Genomic DNA, 25,225 nt, shown 5'->3' on the forward strand with positions numbered 1-25,225 from the left:
GAAAGTAATATCCCAGTACCACTGTGAGTTGCGTAGCACTAAAGCAACAAAGGCGAGGCTACTAAGGAGATGCCTTGTCGATTTTGTTTCTAATTTTGGATATCGCTGCTCTTATCCTTTGAATTATGGACAGAACGGCACTTTTCAAAGCCACTGTGAAAACAATACGGACTAAAAATAAAGCCCATGGTGTCAAAGAGGCAGCAAAGGACATTTTGGGTTTAAAAAGACACAAAGGTGAATTTGGAACGAAAGCGAAAGATGTGGTAAGAAGACAACCCAATCTATATATTTTAGTCTTTGTACTCCATTTTTTTCAGTGCATCCTAATAAACATATTGTAATAAGCATGGTTCACTGGGGGTGCTTTCTTATTCAGGATTGAGTTATTTTGACATACCAAATTTTATACAGACTTCCGAGGGAAGATCTCCGCGCTGCCTCATACATTATTATACGTACAGTTCCTGCATAGATTAAAACAATGGCGAAATGAAACAATAGATTTCCCTATAATACTGCAAGTCAACAGCTTTGTTTTACAATAGCATGGGGCTGTGCGGAAATCTTACCTTTTTTGGGTCAGTAACTTCCCTTTTGGGGTTAACTGTCTTAGGGCAGTCTTGAATCCAGAAGAACTGCAAATAGACTACGTGTTCTACAAAGCAGTTAACAACGAGGTAGCCATAAAATTACCTGAGGATCTGAAGCAGCCAATAAGAGCCACAAGAAACCACCATTCACAATCTTTCATTCAATTACCTACTGGCCCTAATTATTATAACAATAGCTTCTTTCGAAGGACTGTCTGTGATTGGAACTCTCTAAATAACCAAATCGTTATGGCTCCATCTCTAAATTTATTTAAATGTAAAGTATCAGAATTTCTTAGATAAAATTAAATCTATTAAATATGTGACCTTTTTTTATAAATTTATTGAACTTTTTATATATATGATAAATATTATGTATTATTATGTATAGAATTTCCATTTAAGAACTACTTATTTAGATCATAATTATACCTTTTTTGTAATTATTATCATTTTATTGTAACTATTATTTTTAAAATCCTTGTGTACGAAAGTGTTAAGGACAATAAATGTAGATGTAGTTGTAGAGAATTGGAGTAGATTGCATCAGTTCACTTGTAGCTTGATGGTGTTTTTGTGTTCTAATTCTCTTCATTTGAAATTCACCTTAATGGTTTTATTGTATATTAGACAAGAATTCTGATTAATCAAGAGCACTCAATCAATATACCATAGCATGTGAAGTTGACTGACCGCCGGCCAGTTAGCTCAATGGATAGTGCACTGGACTGTTGTGCAGGAGGTTGAGGGTTCAAGCCCCGGCCAGACCAACACTCAAGGTCTTAAAATAATTGAGAAGAATTTGCTACCTTTCTATAACATTGAGAAATGGTTAGATATTCTAGTCTTCTCAGATAAGGACGAATAAACAGAGGTCCCGTCTCCTGCAGGGTTGGGGTAGGAGACATTAATTTCCCACACACGAGATTACTGTGTGGTGGATGTCCTCCCCTGGGGTGGGATGGGTGGGAAGATAGCAGGTCCACATCAGCAAATAAGCTGCCATAATTCAACCTGCTCAAACAAATAAAGGAGATGAGATGAGAGACATGAGAAATACAATATCTGCAGCAGATTGCAATTGTCGTGTTGAGTTCAAAGTCTGTGTAGTTTCTAGCTTCTTGTCTGTGTAGTGCTCTCTAAATTTTGCAAACTTTAGAGAAAATCTTAGATGGCTAAGCATTGTAAAAAATGTGTAATAAAAGAAATTATTGACTTCGTTTTTTGTATGATATCATGAATTATCAAACCTTGTGTCTGTGTTATCTGCCTAAGCCTTTGCTTCAGTAGATAACCTAGACCTTGGCTTTGATAATTTATTTTCAATCTCATTCAATAATTGCTCTCTATCTACCCAAAAAGTAAACCCTCAAAACTTGGAAAAACATGTTCAAAAAAAAAAAGCTGCTTTTTTTAATTTTTTATTGTTTTATCAAAATTACATGATTAATCAATGCTAAGTTTAATGAGGCTGCTCTCTTCTATAACAGCTTTACAATATTACTAAGCTGAGAGATTTCCTACTAAAACACCAAAAGAATTACATCAATCCATTCAGGTAAGCAGACTTCTACATTGTAATTAGTAACAGTATAGAAATTATTTCATGATAGTATATAAAGTAAGTTGGCTGGTTAAGTAACGGCTTATTTAAGAGTAATTTCGTTTTATCAACTGAGTTGATAATGTTGATTGGCCATCTTAAGAGGTTTCTATAGCTGATGTTTTGGGCATTACGTAACCCCTTTGTCAGAGCATTCAAGGAGATTGCTATTTGAGGGGAAACCTTTTCCTTTTTTCGAGGAGGGCTGCAATTGGTTTTTATTACACGACTCGGGCAGTCAGAGGGCCAATAACTAAAATTAACCAATCAAAATGCTCTATTGCTGGTCAATATTATCTCAGTATTGGACTGGGCACTGTCCCGAATGGTCCCAAATGATCCCACACGTGTGTCCCTTTGAACTTCAGTCGTATAATAAATCTCGTATTAACCAAGCTTGCTCGGGACCATACTGGAGGAATATTGGCTCTCTGTCTTTTTTGTACAGACCGAGCTGCGCTCGGTCCGTACTGTCAAGACCTCGGGCCAATATTCTCCCAGTACGGCCCTCGCGCTTGGTTAATAAGATACATAAAAATAGTGTGGCTGATATGAGGGGTGCTTACTCCTGCAAATATGCAACATTGAAAAACATTAACTCAGGACCCATCAAACAATAAACCTGAGGCATTCAACTGAGAAAATGATAAGTCTATTGCCCGTATAAGTTACTGATGAGTGCATGGACTTCAATCATTCAAAGTGGTTGCTTATTTGGGGGCAAGCAGAAATTTTAGGATTTACAATAATTATCTCAATCATAAAAGCCAATCTTGAGGGCTGACATAAAAATAGTTAATATACACCGGTGATCTTAAATCACTCGGATCAATAGTAATTTTGTAGGAGGTGTATTGTAAGAGTATTGTGAGGTCCAAGCAAATCAAAACTTTTTATTCTTATTGATACAGTAACCTAAGTTTAGAGTTGTCTAGTATGACAGATGAAGAGCGAGACCAAATAGACACAGATGCAGAATCGTACATGAAAACATGCTCAGTTGCTATACAAACTCTCAAAAGTGAAGGTACTGACACATATACAGATATAATGTTGTTATTTATAACATCTTTGGAAAAATCCACATGAAATTAGCAGTAGCACTTATTATACAATATCTAATACATATATTTGTCAGAGTTAACTGGTATGTCTTACCAAATGATTTAAGGTTAAAGTGATATCAAACTATAATTTAATTTGTAGTTACACATAACTTTGCGTGAAGTCTATAGGAATTTACCTGGAACAAAAGAAACTATGGTACAAATTAAATTGATTTAGATTTATTTTTGACCTGAAATTGATTTAAAGAGAACCATGCACACAAATCAGTACATTGTTCTCTTTTTACAGTATTTTTTTGTCTAAGTCCTTTATTTTTAAAATTCGAGTTTCCAGATGAGATTTTCGAATTTTAAAAATTGTTTATTTCATCTTTACATGCTAAGTCCTTTATCTCATAAAAATTATTCTGTGCCACACATTTAAGCAGATCAGTTTTAAAATTTCAAATTGGTTAGGTGCATGGTTATGAAATGTACAGTAATTTTTGTACTTTTAAAAAGTATTCTCTAGAAAGCTGATAATAAACAAATTAATCAGATTGAACCTTGATACCTAAAATTTTGAAACATTGCTAAGCAAAACAGATGAAGATTTTTACCCAATCCATATAGGCTTCTCAAATACTCTTTGTAGCATTACACCAGAAGAGCAGTGAACAAGTAATGACTCACAGAGAAGTTGTACTGGAAATGCTTGGACAATATTTAAAAGGTACACTGTATGCCAAATTACTTAAGATCATTCTAATCTACAGTGTACAACTACCTAGCAGTTCAATTAATTTTCCAATGAAAAATAGAAGACAACATTCAAATATTAGTGGTGAAGTAAATTTCTCTCTGTCTGGTTTGAAATGAAGCAGTTCCAGATTGAGGGGTGGTGAACACTATTTAAGTTAGAGACTAATGCAAGAGAGTGAGACCCTTGTTTAAAAAACTAAGTGTAAGACTTTATGGCCATAGCAATACACATTCTTGTTAATACTTTTGCTTTACCCAGATCTTTGCAAGGTAGTACTAGTGATGACAGGAAAAGGTTGGGTTAGAGTTACAAGTTCTGGTCTCTTTTGCTATCAGCTTCTACATTGCAATATTTTCAAACAAAAGGGATCATGTACATGTACAGACTTTTGTCACTCACAAGGATAACTCCAAGTTACTTTGACTTGCTTCCTTTTCACTGAAACCCCTAATTATATTATTTATTAAGAAAAATCTCCCAGACTTTGAAAACATAGAAAGAAAAGCAATACTTTGAGACTGAAAAGATAATGATCCATTATTTTTTTGGGCACCATTAATCAAATTCAGATTGTTGATTTTATGTGGGGCTTGTCCACTTGGTTTGATAAAATATGTAGGGTACATTTCTACAGTTTTCCACTTTGTGCATCCATCTTCAAGGACTTTGTGTAAGCTACTCTTTTTAATATAGCAGTATTTGTTTCAGGAATTGCCAATCACATGTGGTTAAAATTCTGTAACTTCTTTCTTTAGTGGTTTGCAAGTTGTACAGTGAACAAAGAGCAATCCGAGTTAAGAGAGTGGTGGAAAAGAAGCGAATGTAAGATCATACTCTGACATGTAGAGTTTAAAGGAAAATGTTATATGTTAGATGCACCTCAGGCCCCGGTTGTTCAAAGGTTGAATAACGCTAAATCTCTATCCTGTGGATAGGGTATTTTGCTATCACTTATCTGCTGGATAGAGATTTTTCTGTTGGATAATGTCATCTGCCCTTTAAACAACTGGACCCAGAGATTTGGTAATGATAACAAAATTAATTTCAAACAGCCTGTCACAATCAATTTTCTTTTACTTTTTCATAATTAAAATAAGATCCAGACTGCAACCCGAACAAAAAAGATTGAAACAAAACTCACCTGGACAGCTTGATTCTAAATCCTCTACCTCAGAAGTCAAAGATGATGTTTCAAAAGGTTGGTTACAGGACAAATTTATTGTCAGCGCATACCTACACATGCCTCATGATAAAATGTAACTTTTCTCTTGTTCATTGTTATTTTCAGCTGCCATTTGTACATAATGTAATAAAAAATAAAAAAAAAACAAGATTAATTTATCAATTGAAAGAAGGCACACAATTGTTGGTGGAATTGAGAGATTGGATTAGAGTAATTTTGTGACATGAATAAAAATTATTATCTATTTATGATAAACTGTATACTGCTACTTTATCAGGAAGGGTTAGTAAAGATCTGTGAATGATGTGATTCTTATGAATGACTGCACCATGTTTGCTGAAACACACGCTTAGTTTCTGAATATTTAAGACCAACAAGAAACATTTCACTTGTTGTCAGGCAAAGAGTAACTCTCATTTAAGACTTCAGTTTAGAGAATTTGTTATTAGATCAACTTATAATCCCCTGATTGATTTATTCCTTTATTCTCATTACTTGTCCGCTTGATATTCTATTAAGAAAATGGATACTGTTGATACGTCTGATATTGAAAGGAGGAATTCTGTCGTGGTCACACATAGGAGTTAAACGGTGAAAAGGCTTATTAAGGGATCCTTAATTCCTCATAAATGCTATTAAATAAAAAAATGGTTTACATAGTTAAAATATTCTTCCAATGAACCAGAGATAGTCAGTACTGTTACGTCAAGATTTGCTTTTCTGTACTTCCAGGAGAATCTACAAGTCTAGCACAACCATTAGATTTGGCCCCTCCTCCTGCTGGGGAGGATGAGGAATTGACAGCAGAGGAAATTCAGATGGTATGCAAAGGAAATATTAATTTATACAATATTACAGTGACCATAATTTATGTAATAAATAACTGATCATGGGGAAAGTTTTCAAGTATTACTTTTATTAGATATTTTTTATAATATTGATTGTTTCATAGTTTTCTTGTTGTTTTGTTTGTTTGTTTTTTCATTTAAGTTTGAAATGGAAAACCAGAGGTTGTTTACAGAAATGAACAGTTTGGTGGATGAAGTGAGGTATGGTGATGAAATTGCAGTTTAAATCACAGTCTTACAAAGGGTTTCTATGGAATTCAGAAACTTGATTCTTTCAACTATCTTTTACATGTATAGATTTTTTTCTATCATAAACTTGTATGTTGTTATTATAGGCAAATTGAAGGAAAAGTGGTAGAAATATCTCAGCTTCAAGAAATCTTCTCTGAAAAGGTTTTACACCAGGTGAGAAAGCCACCTAAAGTACTTAGTTACTTGATGATTTAAAATGTTCTTAGAAGTTAAATTATAAATTAAATTGCTAAGATTTCAGTCTGCATCTAAACCTGATGATTAAGTTAGTGAGACTTTTGGGACTTAAGTTTTTAGTAGAAAAAGTCCATCCAGCAGTATCTTTTGTTCATTCAGTCTGCACAGATTGACAGAATACATGAAAAGGCAGTAGGAACAACAGAAAATGTCAAGGGAGGAAATGAACAGATAAGAGAGGTACAGTGTAAATATCGTCAACCCAGGGGTTTCAATAAAAGCTGGTTACTAGCATTCTACTGCTCACTGTGAGATCTCTTACTGCTCTCTGTGTTTGGGTGGGGTTTAGGTTTCACTTTATGGCCCCTTTTACAGGCATAGTCACCTATTACAGGGTTCATACAGGTCCTTGATAACCTGGAAAGTCCTGGAAAAAGACAACAGTTCCTGGAAAGTTCTGGAAATCTGCTTAACTCATTGACAAGCAATAAAGTTTTCAGAATTAAAGTTATGAGAAATATATATATATATATATAACAAGTTAAAAGGCCTCGAGCCAACAGTGACGTCGCGCCAGAAGGATCCAAAAGGATTCACAGTCCAAACCTTGATAAATAATAGCAAAAATATTGTAGTACACAAGGACGGACAACTTCGAGCTAAGAGAGACATATACTCAAATAAAAAGTCTAAGTAAGTTTAATAAAATACGTTTTGGTCCGAGACCTTCATCAGTTGTAATACAATGACTTACAAAGTCCTTAAATAGATTTATATAGGGCGTGATGACACATGAACAAAAACAGTAATTACTACGCAAAAAATTATCACACTAAAAAAAAATGGAAAAATTGTCAAATCCACTGAAAATGTTAAGGAACCAGTGTTTACTTGAAAGGCGAGAATTGTACTAAAATTCCCAATTAACGCTGAGACTGGGACCTTTGATGCCCGCCCAATTTGAAAAAATTCTCCGCGTTAATTATAGTTTATTCTTTTTTTGGAGTGAAATTCCTGGCGCTTATTCAAGCCAAAGGGTGCCAGAGAGAACAACTGTGCTCTCCAATATGCTTCTTTGGTAATTAGAAGTTTCACGATGTTACCTGAATTGTTTACTGTCGCCTGCACTTGATCAATGCATTGGAATGAGAAATCGCTTAAATCATGTGGTGTTTTGTTAAAATGTACCGCTACTTCACAGGTCTTTTTCTTAGTGACCATAGCAGACTTGTGGTTGCAAAATCTAACTCTAATGTCATTTGTTGTGGAACCAATGTATTGTAGGCGACATTTCTTGCACGAAGCCAAATAAATTATGTTCTTAGAATCACAGGAAAGTTTCGATCATATCTTGTAACTCTTGCCTGTTTGAAAACTTAAAAAGTAATTAGAGTCAACCAAGAAGTTGCGACAAAGATCGCATCTTGTTCTATTACATTTAAAACATCCCTTGACCTCAGCAACCCCTTTGCTTTCGATGTTAGGGCCATAACAGGATGGCGCCAACTTCTTGGTTGACTCTAATTACTTTTTAAGTTTTCAAACAGGCAAGAGTTACAAGATATGATCGAAACTTTCCTGTGATTCTAAGAACATAATTTATTTGGCTTTGTGCAAGAAATGTCGCCTACAATACATTGGTTCCACAACAAATGACTTTAGAGTTAGATTTCGCAACCACAAGTCTGCTATGGTCACTAAGAAAAAGACCTGTGAAGTAGCGGTACATTTTAACAAAACACCACATGATTTAAGCGATTTCTCATTCCAATGCATTGATCAAGTGCAGGCGACAGTAAACAATTAAGGTAACATCGAGAAACTTCTAATTACCAGAGAAGCATATTGGAGCGCACAGTTGTTCTCTCTGGCACCCTTCAGCTTGAATAAGCACCAGGAATTTCACTCCAAAAAAAAGAATAAACTACAATTAATGCGGAGAATTTTTTCAAATTGGGCGGGCATCAAAGGTCCCAGTCTCAGCGTTAATTGGGAATTTTGGTACAATTCTCACCTTTCAAGTCAACGCTGGTTCCTCAACATTTTCAGTGGATTCGACAATTTTTCCATTTCTTTTTATTGTGATAATTTTTTGCGTAGTAATTACTGTTTTTGTTCATGTGTCATCACGCCCTATATAAATCTATTTAAGGAATTTGTAAGTCATTGTATAACGACTGATGAAGGTCTCGGACCGAAACGTATTTTATTAAACTTTCTTAGACTTTTTATTTGAGTATATGTCTCTCTTAGCTCGAAGTTGTCCGTCCTCGTGTACTTCAATATTATATATATATATATATATATGTATATATATATATAGTATATAAATATATATATAGTATATAAATATATATATATATATATATATATATATATAATATGTAAATATAATACACTGGGGTTGCCATGCACTTAGCCTTCGGGCGAAGCTCATCACCTTAGTTGTGATTTGAGCACTCTCGCATGGCAACATGCCTGCACTTGGTCCCACAAGTGTAGCGCCCAGGCAATGGTTTATTCCAGAGCTTGGCCCAGTGTCTGCACTGCACTGACGAGACCCACATAGGTCGAAACAGTGTGCACCCTGTCTGCAGTTATATATATATATATATATAAACTATGAGGATAATTGATTTGAAATCTTGGAATGAAAGGGTTTTAAGGTGTAATTTCGAGTTCTGGAAAATTCAGTGCAAGTCCTGGAAAAGTCCCTCAAATTCGTTTCTGAAAAAGGGTAGGAATTGTGGCTGCTTATGGAAAAAAGTTGAGTTATTGAAACCCCTGCATCTGACTTGTTAAGAATCCAAGTAAGTGAAGATACGATTCTGACAGATGAACTGCAATAAAGGAATTTTTTAGGAAAGGGTTTGAACTTGTGCCTCTCAAATTCTCATAGGGAGCTTCTACTTACCATGATTGTTTATCCACTGCCTCCCGGTTAGCTCAATTGGTTAGAGCGTGGGATTGTGTTGTGCGGGAGGTCGAGGGTTCGAGCCCCGGCCGGACCAATACTCGTGGTCTTAAAATAAGTGAGGAGAATTTGCTACCTTTCTATAATATCAAGAAATGGATAGATATTCTAGTCTTCTTGGATAAGGAGAAATAAACTGTAGGCCCCATCTCTTGCAGGGTTAGGGGTAGGAGATGTTAATTTCCCACACACAAGATTACTGTGTGGTGGATGTCCTCCCCCAGGTGGGATGGGTGGGTGTTGGCCCTAAAAAGCCCCTCTATGGGGAGTGGTCAATTAACCTATGTATGTATGTATGTATGTATGTATGTATGCATGCATGCATGCATGCATGCATGCATGCATGCATACATGTTGCTTAAGAAAGATCTGTTCCTCATGTGAATGCTAATATTATTAGAACATTATTTTCATTTAAGGAAACATTCATTTGCAGGCTATCAAGAACAATGCCAGCTTCAGAGTTTGGATACTTTTCTTTCTGGTGATGTGTTCACTATCCTTGCTCTTTCTTGACTGGTACAGCTAAATGGGGAAAAGTGCTTTGAAGTAAAGTCAATTTTAATTGGATCTTATACAAAGAAAAAAAATTGAATTTCATTCTGCCCAGAGCTGTGATGGATAAAACATCACTTCTTTTTTTCAACCTAGAACAGAAAAGTAACTTTCAGAGTTAGAATTTCAAAAAGCATTTAATAACAGAATGGTGGTAATGGTGCTTTTAAACCAGAATGATTTCCATTGCAGTAAAATAAATTAATTTTTTACCATTTTGTGTCATGATGTTCTTTCTTACATTCATCTTATTGTGCGTAGAAAATTTGAAGTAAGTCTGTTTAGGATCAAAATGAAGTGGTCAAATGTTACAGACTTGTAATTAATGATGGTTGGTTGCACAGTTTCTAAGTGTTTTTTAATTGGTTATCACTAATTAAATGTTCAATTGGTGCTAAACAATCTATGTCTGAGTGACAACTTCCATATTTCATCAAATAAGCAGCCACTCTTAATAAGTGCCCTTCCCCAGAAAAAGCACCCACCACCTAAGTCATATTGTCAAACAAGTGCCCCCCACCCTCACTTTCCTAATAGTAGGGATACAAGGAAAACCTGTTTCTCTAACCACTTTATTTACAACTTTTTAAGCTTGAATTACAGTGGAATCAGAACAGGAGAATTCCAGTTCTTTCTATCTCCATGTGCTTGCATAGTTCCTTTGTGTGGGTTATCTGTACTTTTAATTTGTCCTATTGCTATGCAAGAGAAGATTCACCCCCCCTTGATAATAGCACCTTACTTCCATTAAGCACTCCTCCATTTAGTCAGTATTTTGAATGAACAATCGTGTGTTATTCAAGGAAATATAGTAGATATGAACTGGGTTTTTCAAACTACTCATAGATTATGATTACTTCAGTACTATTGTTATATATCTCAGGCAGTAAATATTCATCATTAAAAAAAATTTATCATAAAGATCTATACTGTTTATAAATTAGAAGGGTTAAATAATTTTGAAATTATATTGGGCAGACCACTTTATCACTGTTAAATTAAATGTGGTTAAGCTCAAGATTAGGTAAAGCCTGTTTACCAGCCAAGTGGCCTATTGGACTGGTGCTTAAATGCAGCATCAGTGGCACAAAGCAACTATAATAATAATAATAATAATAATAATAGTAGTTTATTCACAATTAATCACACACAGAAAGCAAACAAAAACTAACAAACAATACATTAACACAAAAAATTCATGAAAAATTGTGAATGGAGGTAGAAAAGGTTATCCCTTTCTAGTCCACCTCCTTAACATAATTTTATATAGCAATATTAAAAAATCCTAATTCCTTATCTATAAATTCAAAAACTATACATACAAGTAGGTATACTTATATAATAAAAGTTTAAAATGGTAATTAGTTTAAATCGTGTTTTAAGAAAATTCATTAACTAGCTTATTTCTAAAAGTTCTTAAGTCTTGCTTCAGCGGTCTCTTTTCTTAAATTGCTCCATAAATTAACAATGCGAAGGAAGAAAGAAAGAGTGTTTATAGCAATTTAACTTAGCAGATTTCGTCTTAAGCTTGAAGTGATGGTTGGATCTCAGCGGTCTGTATTTGTCCGCAAAGCTAAGGAATTCGTATGGATTCAGACAATTCAGTCCATTTATTGTCTTGTAGCATTCAGTGAGTGATGATAAAGTTCTCCTTTCTTCTAATGATAGCCATTTAAGTCATTTCAATCGATCTTCATACAACACATTATTTGCAGTTATAACTAGGAGTATTTCTACTCCCTACTGGATGGAATGCAAGTCCATCACAAAGTTACCCCCAGCATTAAATTTGCCTGTACCCAAGAACACAACAATGCGCCCCTGGCCAGGGCTTGAACCCAGACCACTTGATCTGGAGTCAAGCATACTGATCATGAGGCCACCATGCCTCCCTGACTTAAGATTAGGACCAACAGAAATAAAGTGGTTTATCAATCCCTTGGATATAAATAATAAATTCACTTTGACACAAAGTTCAAAAGTGCATTGGTTTTACTGCCATGTCAAAAAAACTTGCATTCCCCACCAAACAGTGACAAAAGATATGTGGTCACCTTTAGAAAAATATTTTTCTCCAACTAGATTAGAAACATTTCTGATAATCACTATTTTTTTTTTTTTTTTAGATTATAGCACAAACATTTAATTTTTAAGTTTAAAATAAATTTAAAAAATTATTAATTCTCAAAAAAATACTAGTACAAGAATAGGTTATTATTTCTGAAAAATAATTCTGTAAAGTAGAAAATATTCCATTGAGCCAGTATTCAGGCATGTCCTTTCAATTTTTTCCACACCATTTGGAGCTTTGAATCTTAATGTTATTAACCTTAAAAAACTTCTGTCAACAGAGGTTATCAAATCTAATTCTAGGTTACACACCTGCATATGATAATGAAAACTAAAGCACTATGCTGAAAACCTCTTTATAACTATGTGTTGTAGTTAGTGTTGAAGGAACTCTTAAAAAATAAAGTTGAGAGGCTGGCATTATCTATTCAAGAAGCCAGGTGTCATTTCGCACATGTCTCATCTGCATTATTTTCATGGCACAGATCTCATCTGCATTTTTTATTACACCATGAAGATTTTACCTAGTACATCAGTAAACTACACCTGTCCATTTGTTTCATTCAGTAAGGGTATGGTAAAAAAAAAGTAATGCATTTAAACACACCAGGCACAATGGAGCTGACTTGAAGACCTATATATAGTGTCTTAGCTGTCCATTAAAACCACTTTGGATGATGCAACATACAAACTTATTACTAAGAATTAATTCATTAATAAAACTTAAGAATTCATTAATTAATAAAACTGGGTAAATCCAGGTGCGCAATATCAAAGTCATCTGACTTTGCAACAAAGTGGTTTGAAATCTGAAACGTTTATCCTAAATTTAATTACACATAAGAACTACAGTTGCTGATAGCCCTTCTTCATATTTACATCAGAAAAGTTAATTTCAACTACAGTGGCCCATTTCTCAAAAGTCCCAGTAACTTAATGGGCCTGAAGCCATGTTTAAAAATCAAAATTCAAAGAAAAGAAAAATAGGTTCTGGTCCCCAAACTAGTACATTTTGTTTCTTTGACTGATAGTTTTACAGTATTATTTTCAAAACTTTTGAAATCCCCATCTTCAATGGAAACAGAACAGCTTTATTGGCTCATTAAGTTACCAGGGGCTTGTTTCTAGAAAGTCCCGGTAACTTAACACACACGAAACCATATTTCAAAATCACAATTTACACAACAGAGAAGCAGGTCCATTTTGTTTCTTTAGCTGATAGGTTTTTGGTATTGTTTTGAATTCAAAACCTTGAAACTTCACCTGGAGTGAATATTAGAATAGCTTTGGGGGCCATTGAAAAAATGGGCCCCTGGACTTTTAAGAAACAGGCCCCAGGTCTCCTTTTTAAAGTGTGGTCTGGTAAATTTAATGAGAAAGTGTTCCCAAAACATCAAAAGATAATTCATGTGAAAACAACAAGATAGCCAAAGAGTAGATACACTGCCAATGTATAAACCTGGCTTTGGGGTACATTATTAACAAATGACATAAAATAATCATGCAAGAATGTTATTAATAATATCTGGGAGAGCCTCTTCCTTAGTATTCTATCAAAAGTAGGGAAAGAAAAAAATCTACCCATTCAAGTGCACCTGATTGCCATACAGATGGCATAGGTGTCCAATTTAAGACATTCAAAATAAAAGTTGAAATTTAGAATTGGACACTTGAATCAGGATCACCCGACACAAATTAATAGCCAGGATGATTTAATCTATACTGAACATAATGTACATGTATGATAATCTTAATCATTACACGACTCGGGCAGTCAGAGGGCCAATAACTAAAATCAACCAATCAAAATGCTCTATTGCTGATCAATATTCTCTAAGTATTGGACCGGGCATTGTCCCCCGCATGATACCGCACTTGTGTCCCTTTGAACTTCAGTCGTATAATAAATATCTCTTATTAACCAAGCTTGCTCAGGACCACACTGGAAGAATATCAGCCCTTGGTCTTTTTTGTATGGACCTCACTGCGCTCGGTCTGTACTGTCAAAGACCTCGGGCCGATATTCTCCCAGTACGGCCCTCACGCTTGGTTAATAAGATATATTTATTAAGCCGGATCATCATAATCATTTTTAGCATAAAGCAAATACAGATGTATCCATCACTAAATGTGACAGCTGTCAGATTATGTCAACAACAAATGGAGCACTAATACTCCTAAATAAAACAAATACTGGTAATATATGCTAATAGATGACTAAACTTGAAGAATCATCCTGTAAAGTTTTAAAGATGTACGAAAATAGTTTGGAATGGAGAGCATTAGGAAAGAAAGTTCCTAATAGATGTCACATTACTCTGTATGTACATGAATATTCTCTCTAGAGTTTCTGTGATCATTACATTATCTCTAACACCGACAGGTAACATAGTAGTACCTCCAATACCACTGAACTTGATTTAAAATCTTTCCACAAAGATGCCAAGAGGGAAAAAAAACATGTATTTTTGGTCAAATTTAAAAACCAAATCATGATGCATTATCACTTTTATGCTAATATTTGTTTTTTTCCCCCTTAAGAACAGATGTTATTGTAACAATAATTGCTGTCATAAAATGTATGAAAACAATCCCAGCAGTTATGAACCCTACTTACGTAGTAGTAGAAATAAGACCTGAAAAAAACACAGGTCTGTACGGGATTTGAACCCATCACCAGGGTTCGACATCTCCGCTAGCCCGAGGCTACTAAAAATTTTGTCGGGATAGCAAAAAACCATGTTTAATAGCCTGCTGGCTAGTAGAAAAATTGAAAGAAATTATGTATAATTAGCTTACTTGAAGTTCACAGTTGATTAAAAAACTAGAAAGTTTAAATTGTAATGATAATACCAATGAAGAAGGCATAACCCGTTCATCTTCTGGCATCTTTTTTTGTCTTGCATGTCGATCATAAGCATCCCTAAATCCAAGACTCTACCCTTAATGGTCAATGTCTTCCCTAGTCTTCTCCCTAACAATGTTGCAATACCTTGCACATCGCCAAACGCGATCGCTTTGCACTTGAAGCGATTGTACCATTCTTTATCATTTTAAAAGACCAATAAGTTTAGAGGAAGATTTGCATATCTGGGGTTGAAGTAGACCTCGAAGGAAATTGATCCAGGCTAGCTAACAAGTTGTGTTTGGGCCAGCAAATTTTAGAAATCGCTAGCCCGGTGGCTAGTAATGCAGGTGTAGATAGGTGTCGAACCCAGCCCATGACCTCTGTGATACCTGTGCTGTGCTCTTTAAACCCGTTGAAGTGATAACAATGAATTTGACTATGTGTAACTCATATATGTGTACTGTGGTTTCATGAAATATATGAAAGCAATCCTCACAGTAATGAACCCTACTTATGCAGTAGACTAAGTGGAGATAAGGCCTGAAAAAATTATTATTTCCTTTACTACATAAGTACGTAGGGTTCATTACTGCGAGGATCACTTTCATTTATTTCATGTACACATATATGATTTTCATACATTCAAATTCATAACTGCTGTCATAATTTATCAACAATGATCAATAATTTAGACAATTTGTTTTACCTCTGGTAATTATTTTCAAAGGCACAGCTGATAAAAATTTAAGCCACTTACCAACTCAAATCTCTTTCACAATTAACTATGAAATATAGGAGTACATAAAGGTGAATTATAATAATCCATTATTCAAAATGCTTTAAAATGTACATGAAGGGGTGCTTGGATAAATAGCCTGAGTGTGTGACTTCTGATATAATGTTACATTCTCTTTTCAAATTCTCTCCCATTTCCTTAGGAAAAGAAGGGAGAAGTTAATGCTGAATCAAACATCATCAAGACCTTTTTCATAAACTCACATGCCCTCAAAAAGCAATCTTCAGAATTCTTTACACAGCTCATTTAAAATCCTTTGAGCCATCTGAAATTCAACCAAGGCCCAGCCATGACATCCAGATGTCAAAAAGGGTGCCATTAGGTCTTCTGTGAACGCCAGTTGGGGCCACATGGCAGCTACTTCCCAAGGTTCCATCTGGAGCATCATCAGGACTAGTAGTGGCAAAAGATCCTCCGCATTCACAGCTGCAGTAAAGGTATCTTGTCCACTCTGCATCCGTAGCTCTTGAACAGCATTTGTGATTTTACGAAGGGATGAAGTCAGGCATTTCAGTTTGTTTAATGGACTTGTAACCTTGAAAATATCTTTGATATTTTGAAGTGCAGGACCAAAGTGGTCCTCAAAAGTTTCTCCAGAAACCGAACTGTCCTTTTTGCCAAGATCACTTTCACTTTTGGAAAGTGTCCTATTCAAAGGTGTCTTCATCTGCAGGCTTTCATCAACACAGTCATAACTTTGCTCACACTGCGCTGTCTTCCATAAACTAATGATTTGAACCATTGTAGGGGCACTACAACTAATAGCATCCTGAACAGAATTCCTGGACTTTGGAGGCCCTGCATTAGACTGGTCACGAGGTTTATCAACATCATCCACAGCTATGGTTTTTGAGCGATGACGAATGGCACTGATGAATAAGCTTCTGAATGATTCCATATCTTCTATGTGCCTGCTATTGTGAGCTTCTGCCACATTATCTACCAAGTCATCCAATTCATCAATCATGTCATAAGAACCACTCAGACCATGGTCTGTCTGGTCCATAAGTGTGCCATTCATGAATGCTTCTGTAAATGGACTATAATTTCCCGAGTTTATACTTGACTGAAGTGAGCGTTGCTCAAATAGCTCCAACCACCACTCATCTTTCATTTGCAAATTCAAGAACTTTATCGGGAGGAATCTGAGCCTTTGCACATCCTCTCGCAGCTTGTCCACATGTTCACGATAAGCCAATTCATAGACACAGGCCAAAAAGTTGTGCTCTTTATCATAAAAACACTGCTCATAGCAAAGCCTTATTTTGTTCTTAAAATGCATGTCCTTGTTGTTAAAGAACTCAGACAAGAATTCTGTTGCAGTTTCTAACTCCTTCTTAATTATGGATTGTAACATTTGGAGTTTATACTTATGATTCTCCATCACAAAATCTTCTAGGCCATATGATTCATACTCAGTCAGAGCTGCACATGCCTGGCCAAATGGTGAACATGAAGGGGTAAATTCTTCAGAGCTGCTAAATCTTCCAGTGGTAAGCAGCTCATTACAGAGTGTTTGGATCCTTTGGCAAAACATTTGGAAGTGATTTCCAACTGGATGCTCCTCATTGTTCACCAGAGTAGCAATTCTTTCACCCAGTCTTTGCCATTCTGGCTTCCATACTCCTTCAAGGACTACCAAAAAAAAAAAAAAAAAAAGAAAAAAAAACAGAGAAATGTATTATCAATCAGGGGAGAACATCTAATCTAACTTATGTACTCTATAACAGTGTAGTGTTCGTATTACAACGGTTTACACTGTAAAACAAACTGTTGTCAGTAGAGGGTATGCTTCAAAGCTCCCATATCTTACCATCTGTTGCTCGAGATCCTAAAGCATTTGCATCATTTGCATCAGTGTAGCCTTTGTCAATAAGCTCTTTCATAGCAGAATCCAACATTTCTCTTACACTCAGTGCACAATTCTTTGGACACAATGTGGAAAAAAAATTCAAATATCATGATTTTTCATCATCAAAAGAGTGGGATGTATATGTTGTAGTTCAATTTGATCCTTGGTTCAAATTTTATTTTCCTTTGTTTCAAACGCATTATCATACATTAACATGACCAAGAACAAAGGAAAATAAAATTTGAACCAAGTATAAAATTGAACTACAACACATACAGTCTGCACAATCATGCACATGATAGATCAAATGGGTGGTAAGGGAGAGGATCGAAGCAGAACAGTTAGCAGGAAAGAAACTGTTAGTGTTACAAATTTTCTAATGTATTAAGTAATAGTCTGAGAGAGGGAAACTATGCAGCGAAGTTTATATTTTAAGTGAGTCCAATAACAAAGAACACAAGTTAACACGTACTTAATTGACATGTGGAGTTTTTCATGTCACTAAAAAAGTGCATTTTTGCACTGAATTATTTTTTTGGGATGTTTTCCTGTGGGTCTCACTTTAACATAATTATGAGGAGACTCTGAAAAATCTGTGAAAATTAAAACCCACAAAAGTTTTAATTCTTTATGAAAGAAACTTACAGCTTATTATATTTATACAGTCATACATATGTGGAATACAATTAGTCTGGGGTGCCGTCAATTACTGCCATAGACTTCCAGAACAGCTAGCTTAGTGCAATTGGAAGGCTTTACTATGCCACTGTTGAGGATATGATAGACCTTCAAAGGTTGATTTTGTCTCATGTCAAACTATGCATTACAGAATTATTTGAACTAACGTTTACAAGAGAAAGTTTGGTACAAAATTGAAACACAAACAAGTTGTTTGCAAGAACATACTTTGGAACTGAATTCTTCAGACCACCAGATCATAACATGTCACCACAAATGACTTGAAGTGTTTTTTTTTTTTTTTTTTTTGCAATTAAACATCATTTTCCTTTAATTCAATGCATAAACATCTCCTGATTTCAGTTGCATGTTGTGATCCTAGCTATCTGTCTGTGTTTAACACTAGACTGTGGGTAAAGATAGAATTAAGAAGAGTTCTGGGCATGGAAAGGCAAAAGAATCTCAGCAAAAAGGATGAGAGCTTTTGGATAAAGCAATCTTCCTTGCTTGCACTTGACAAGCAACCACTATTGAGTTCTGCTTAAGCTGTTTTCAAGTTGAAAAAATAGACTTGAAATTGAAATTGCCAGCCAGCAGAGTTAAAATAAGGTTTGTCAGGGGGTAATAGCTACCCACAAAATGTTTTTTCTGAGAATATTGAGACTGTACAAGAGGCCTCTACATTGCTACTGTGGGTTGGAACTTTGAAGTTTCCAGGGTTGACATGACTTGGTATGTGGTCATCCAAAGGCATGAATTTGTTGGCAAAATTTTGAAACAAAAAAACCTATCTAAAATTTAGGAAAATGTGTCTTCTTTGAACAAATTAATAGGGTACACGTATGTAAACTTTGCAGATTTCCTTGAAACCAACCTAGGAAATAGTGTGGGGGACTTCAAAATACATCTCCCACAATGGCCTCTGTACTTATACAAGTTTGATAAGCAAACTTGACACAGATAAATTGTAAAGCAACCAATAAGAATATTGAAAATGCCTACACAGTTTTGAAGACCAACTCCCAAGGATTTGAAAATATGCAAAAGTTTTATTTGTGCTGTCAGATTTGAAACCTGCTTAACCCTTTCATTCCCATGATCTCATTATTAATAATCCTTACTGTCTGGCATACAATTCTTCTGAGTGATGTTAGTTTGGAGAATTTAGTATTGGATAACTTATTTTAATCCCTCATTTGATATATTTCTTATTTTTCATCACTTACCTGGTTGATATCGTATTGATATTGTAAGGAGACATTCTGTCTTTGCCACTTGTGAGAGTTGGGTTAATTTGCTCAAAGAAACATGGTCTATTTTGACTTGTTATACTTCAAAGAATGCATTTTAACAATTGTCTTTTTCTAAATGACACCCACAGAGGTCTACCATATCTTTAAAGCCATTTACATTTAACATGTTTACCTTCTGTTCTAGAAGCCTGTTGCGGCTTTGTTTGAGACTAGCAAGTGTCTTCCTTTGATCCAAGTACTGTTTTAGTAAGTGATGTCCTGCAATGACTCCTCCATCATTTTGAGCCTATAATTAGATTAAAGTTCGATCAATGGTAATTCAATTAATTACAACCACACATTCAACTGATTTACTAAGTTGTTTACATAAATTTACACCTTAACATCAGTATATATAATTTATTCTCCTTGCTTTCCTCAAGCTCTGTACATTTCCTAAGGTGCTGACAAGGAGACTTTGTATAACAATAAAGAGCTTCTTCAGTTGGTATTAATTTCCTTTATTACACAACTTGGGCAGTCAGAGGGCCAATAACTAAAATCAACCAATCAAAATGCTTTATTGCCAGTCAATATTCTTTAAGTATTGGACCGGGCCCTGTCCCGAATGGTCCTGAATGATACCGTACTTGTATCCCTTTGAACTTCAGTGGTATAATATATCTCTTATTAACCAAGCTTGCTCGGGACCGTACTGGAAGAATATCGGCCCTCCGTCTTTTTTGTATGAACCTCGCTGCGCTTCGTACTGCCAAGACCGAGGGCGGATATTCTCCCAGTACGGCCCTCACACTTGGTTAATAAAGCATATTTATTCTCTTGACCTTACTGTGAGATTGGAGGTGATATTGTAAGGATAAATATTATTATGTTAGAATCTACTTGATACAGGTTTCACTGTATGCAGGGAGCTCTGGGAACAAATAGGGCCACGACAATGTGAAGTATCTGTGAACATGAAGCCATGGGTTACACTGAAATTTGCAATAAATAGACAAAAAGTTAGCCCAAAACTGGGTAGTTACACAGCTCATCAAGCAATAAGAGAAAATAGACCCCCAGAGTATACCTGACGAGTAACACTAACAATAAGTTCTCTTGTCAAAAGCAGGGCTTCAAGCTTTTCTTGTTCTCTGTCTCTCTGTTGTCTAGCTGTCTTAAGCTGTTCAGTAGATGCTGCACATGGTTTCATACTTTTAGCATGCTGCACTTGATCTTGAGCCTTGTCAATCTGCAAAATAAATGTAAGTTTAGATTCAAGACAAAACACCTTGTACTGTTGTAAAGCCTGGCCCCAGTTCTTTTAGAAATGCATGTAGCACTATAGTATATAGAGCTATTGAAAAGGCTTAGTAGATACAATCTAAAAAGGAAAAAAAAATGGAATAGAAAACAGAAATGAAAGTGGAGTGCAGCACAATCCAAAAGTCTGATGTTCTGTTCCACAGGAGAGACTGAGACCTTTTTTTGGCCCATGCTCAGGAAATCTTTCTCGAAGTTCAGAAATCAAAGTTGTTCAAAATATTTCAATCAAAGGAGAAATTCAAACCACAGAATAATTATATCAACACACCAGCTGCCGCAGTCTTGGTTCTTCTTTGCTGACGTCCTCAAGGAGCACTTCAAGAAACTCTTTGGAGCACCATCCTCTGTGTATAAACTTTTCTAGGTCTGGTAGAAACTGAGTACGTAGATCTTCCATGTTTAGCTCACAAGCATCAATGTGTTTGCATTTCTCAATGACCTTCCTATCTAGTTCCTGGATGCTTAGAGCCTGCTTCTCTCTGGCATTCATGACTTTATCTAAGTCATCTTGGTGTAAGGTTATCTTAGGCAGGATGTAGCAGTGAAGCATTCGTAAAAGGCATTGTTCATAATCTTCATCTGAGGGCTGCGAGACTCCATTCTACAATAAAATCAACAGCAGACCTTGAATAAACAATTCTGACATGCGAGCCTTAAAACATAGATTTGTTGTAAAATAAACAATATCATGTATTCCAAGATATATCAATATAGGCAGATCACAGGATGGAATTACAAGAGAAAAAGAAAGGTCATATCAAATTAATTCACTCTGTACAAACTCAATACATAGTAAACCAGTAAACCCTTACAACAAGGTAAGTCAGCTGCCAAATACAAGTAAAATATTGCTAAGTATCAGTAAAACAGATACTGTATACAAAAATCACCTTGAAGACTAGCAGGAAAATCACTTTCACTGCCCTACAAAATATTACCATAATCTATCGGGACTATTGTCATCCTTGATTAAAAGACTGCAGCTCTTTTGTTCATTTCCTCTTGTTTGCAAAAGAAGTGATAAAGGAGCTTGATCACTTTAGCATAAATTATGGTCCAATGTGACAGCTATTTTGAGTTATGCTTATCACTCCACAGGGTTCATACACTTTTTCAGGCCAAAGATTCAAGGACTTTTCAAGGACATTCCAGGACCCTACTTAGAAATTTCAAGGACTTTTTGTAATGACAATTTTACCTCAAAACCAAGAAAAAGGTTTATGTTAACTTCTATGTTGTGGGTTTACCGATGGTGTGAAACAAAAGCAGATATTTTTCTATGTAGTTCAATAAAAAATCAAGGACTTTCAAGGACCCAAAACGAAATTCAAGTACTTTCAAGGCCTTGAAATCGGCCTCCTGAAATTCAAGGGTTTTCAAGGGTTTTCAAGACACGTACAAACCCTGACTCCAGGTACTCAGAATCACCAAAAAACTCTACAATTTAAGTGTAGGTCTACAGCAAACAGTGTGTGCATTTGTTTGAGACTAAGAAGCAGACAGAGAATGTTAGACAGCACATTCTTACTTTCAATGACCCCTTTTTCTTTCAATCTCAATATTCACTTTGGTTAACTTTGCCCATGCCCTTTAAAAGCTTTGGTACCATTTGTATACACTGTAGGTAATCACATGATTTTGAGTGCAATATGGGATAAATAATTTATGCGCAAGAAAATTTTTCAAGGGCTAACAAAATTGCACAAGCAGGACTTGTAGGGCCTGTGCAAGTGGTACAGGTAGAGAGCAGTAATCTTCCCTCTCTTTTGTACAAACTGTCGCACAAAACTTCTCTAGAGTTTTATTCAGGGCCTCTGGCTTGGTTCTTACTTTCATAGCTCCACTTCTAGACTTTGAACCAGCTGTTTGTGTTTTGTTGGGCTTTAGCATTTAGCATCATTTGTTTGTTTTGAGCATTCTCCCTTAAACTCTGAATTAAAATACCATAACTTTCTCCTCCACTTTGTTATACTTTTGTGACTTACTCAATCAATTTCATTTCAACTTTCTGCACTCAATTTCAACTTGTTTGCACTATTTGGGATTAATTGATATGTCTTTGGCCAATGAGCATGCTCAAGTTTTTGCGTGTTATTGGTGACTGAATGCAAGAAAAGATAAAGACAAAATTTAGCCTCAGCACAGTCAAAATTTAAAATCAAAGAAATTTTTGAACCACAACATGTAGACTATTAATACCAACTTCACCACAATTTTTTTGTTCACTTAACAACTAAAAACAAGGGGAGTGATGAGCTAAGAAATTCATAACAAAGTAAAATGATTACTCAGTGATCTTTTAGTTAAACTTCTCAAGTGTTTTACAAAATATCAAATAGGATTGATGCCTGGTGGGAATAACACTGTTTAAGTCAGATATTAGTAAAAAAAGACAAGAAAATTGGAAGGGAGATAACATCAAAATCCCTTTCATTAAAATTTCAGGCATGGCTTGCATGAGGTTGCAATATATCTTATAGCAAGGTTACTCCATGTCATTGTACCTCTTCATGATCAGCTGGGTAAATGACTTTTGTAGCCAACGTAAAGAGTTCATCTATGTCTGCATCATAATCATAACACTCTCCTTCCATGCAAAATTTCCTATGACTTGGCAAGTCTGCATCTAAAGGAAAGAAATAGAATAAAGCCAAAATTTTTTTTGTTTAGTCTAAATAGGTTATATGTTCACTAAAGGGGCAGGGCTCAACACCAACTTTTCAACTTACTAGCCAAGTAGCTAGTGACATCTTAAATTTTACGACAATTTCAGTTTGTTTACTAGCCAGACTGGCTAGTGGAAACCGAAAACCACTAGCCAAAACTGGATTTTTACTAGTCTGTGGCTAGTTGGCTACTGTTAGTGTCGAGTCTTGAGGGGGTGGTGAATCTGGCTTTTTAAAGCATTGTTTCAACAAATTTTGAATCACTTTGATTTCAAAGCCTTGAAAAGCATGGTTTTTCCACATCAAGTGATAGCTGTGGATTGAAATGACTGGTAAAATTGGCTGGGGAGGACAAAGAGTAACCAGACAAATTACAAATCAGGCTGGGAATTGTCTGATGGCTGCTCACTATTTCAAGCTCTGAATAAATACTGATCAAGGACAAAGATGCTGTGGGAAAGGGACAAATATTTGAGTTGCCCAAAACATACTACAGAAATAATGAATGAATCAAACTTTGAAACCTCTGAACCCAAACATAAAGTGGTTTGGTGAGCTACTGGCTCCTATTGATGGCTCTAGCAACAACACTCAGGCATGGGGCTATTAGTGATGTATCTGGTCACTTAATAACAAAGAAGAGGGAGTTTCACTTAGTATGTGCCTAACTTGTCGCATACACAGAATTAATAATAGCACCTTTTTTTAAAAAAGAAAAGACCACTAACCTTCGGGGTGATTTCCAGTTGACCAGCTGACTATCTTTCTTCCACAGTCAACTGATACTGACTCTAGCACAAGAACCTTGAACCAAATGGCAGGCTCCAGTCTTGACACATCTGCACATGATTTCTTTTTCATGGCTCCATTGCCAATACAGGGGCAAAAACCCTCTTGAAGATGGACATTGGTTACCAAACGCCTCTGATTTCCTTCTTTGAGATATACGTGCATTCTCGTTAGGGACTTTGTGACGGCCTGTAGAAGGAAGTGTTGGCTATAGTAATTAGTCTTTGATTTTTTAATGCTTCTTGTTACAACTGTAAACTCTTCATTGGCACGTAGAAGGAAATTTTGGCTATATATAGTCTAGTATTTGATTTTCTAAAGCTTCCTGTTTAAGTTGTTAACTCGATCTTCATTAATTTTGCAAAGTGTTAGAGATATCTTTTCACTCTATATTTTTTAACGGTATTCAAGACTTACGTTTTATGTCCGACATAACGAAGAAAGCAATTGTGAAAGTGTCCGCATTATTTATTTGAAATTTTGTAGCTCCCGTCCTTCAACAATTTTGTTACGGGCAGCGCAGGCCACAAAATCAGTAATTAGGACTATCCGCGCCCGTTTAGTTTCCTTTTAAAGCACTGTGTTATCTAAGTGCAGCTGTTTTTAGTTAATTTCAAAGTGACCTCACCTATTTTGGCAACTTCCAAATTTTGCTGTAGGAGCGCCGATGTGATTCCTGATCATGACGCCCAGTTGCCTTCAGCATATTTGGTCGTCCAAATAATTGATCTCTGAGTTTCACTAACGGGTATCCGGAATAGAATCAATACATTCCCAGAAAACAGTGGAACTAGATGTACTCAACTCAACGGCCAAAAATGGGAATTAAAAATTCAAACGTAAAAATTAATGGTCTACTTTCGACAAATTATGACTTTCCAATTCTGACGGAAGTTTCATCGCGCAATAAGCAATTGAGCAAACAATATTCGTAGCAGGGAGTTATGGGATAGGGTGACCTCATTGCAAGCTCA

General features: G+C 35.7%; 2 protein-coding genes across 3 annotated transcripts; one reads left to right on the top strand and one right to left on the bottom strand.

The window, feature by feature from the left end:
* Position 1: 1 nt before the first annotated feature.
* On the top strand, positions 2 to 10,209 carry LOC111329030 (syntaxin-18). Its single transcript, XM_022933626.2, has 11 exons — positions 2 to 266; positions 2,084 to 2,151; positions 3,108 to 3,223; positions 3,898 to 3,975; positions 4,761 to 4,827; positions 5,103 to 5,203; positions 5,921 to 6,009; positions 6,179 to 6,237; positions 6,372 to 6,441; positions 6,625 to 6,705; positions 9,876 to 10,209. The coding sequence occupies exons 1-11, from the start codon at positions 126 to 128 to the stop codon at positions 9,966 to 9,968; spliced, it is 963 nt and encodes a 320-aa protein (XP_022789361.1). The 5' UTR covers positions 2 to 125; the 3' UTR covers positions 9,969 to 10,209.
* Positions 10,210 to 10,548: 339 nt separating this feature from the next.
* LOC111329031 (uncharacterized) lies at positions 10,549 to 25,170 on the bottom strand. Of its 2 annotated transcripts, none has more exons than XM_022933628.2 (8): positions 24,880 to 25,170; positions 24,191 to 24,440; positions 23,301 to 23,422; positions 21,065 to 21,397; positions 20,579 to 20,722; positions 19,664 to 19,777; positions 17,522 to 17,633; positions 10,549 to 17,343 (listed from the first exon to the last, which is right to left on the bottom strand). In XM_022933628.2, exons 2-8 carry the CDS (start codon positions 24,414 to 24,416, stop codon positions 15,932 to 15,934), a joined length of 2,463 nt encoding a protein of 820 aa, XP_022789363.1. In that variant the 5' UTR covers positions 24,417 to 24,440; positions 24,880 to 25,170; the 3' UTR covers positions 10,549 to 15,931. The 2 variants fall into 2 exon arrangements, with proteins under 2 accessions (XP_022789363.1, XP_022789362.1); XM_022933627.2 differs by having other exon boundaries at positions 20,561 to 20,722.
* Positions 25,171 to 25,225: the final 55 nt, after the last annotated feature.

Source organism: Stylophora pistillata, chromosome 1 (assembly GCF_964205215.1).
Source record: "Stylophora pistillata chromosome 1, jaStyPist1.2, whole genome shotgun sequence".
In the NCBI taxonomy this organism is placed as follows: domain Eukaryota; kingdom Metazoa; phylum Cnidaria; class Anthozoa; order Scleractinia; family Pocilloporidae; genus Stylophora; species Stylophora pistillata.

Coding starts and splice junctions, on each gene's coding strand:
- LOC111329030 (XM_022933626.2), top strand. CDS start 126: ATGGACAGAACGGCACTTTTCAAAGCCACTGTGAAAACAATACGGACT. Junction 4,828..5,102: donor GTGGTGGAAAAGAAGCGAAT/GTAAGATCATAC, acceptor AATTAAAATAAG/ATCCAGACTGCAACCCGAAC. Junction 6,706..9,875: donor GAAATGAACAGATAAGAGAG/GTACAGTGTAAA, acceptor ATTCATTTGCAG/GCTATCAAGAACAATGCCAG.
- LOC111329031 (XM_022933627.2), bottom strand. CDS start 24,416: ATGCACGTATATCTCAAAGAAGGAAATCAGAGGCGTTTGGTAACCAAT. Junction 17,634..19,663: donor ACAGGCTTCTAGAACAGAAG/GTAAACATGTTA, acceptor TTGTGTCCAAAG/AATTGTGCACTGAGTGTAAG. Junction 17,344..17,521: donor AGGATCTCGAGCAACAGATG/GTAAGATATGGG, acceptor TTTTTTTGGTAG/TCCTTGAAGGAGTATGGAAG.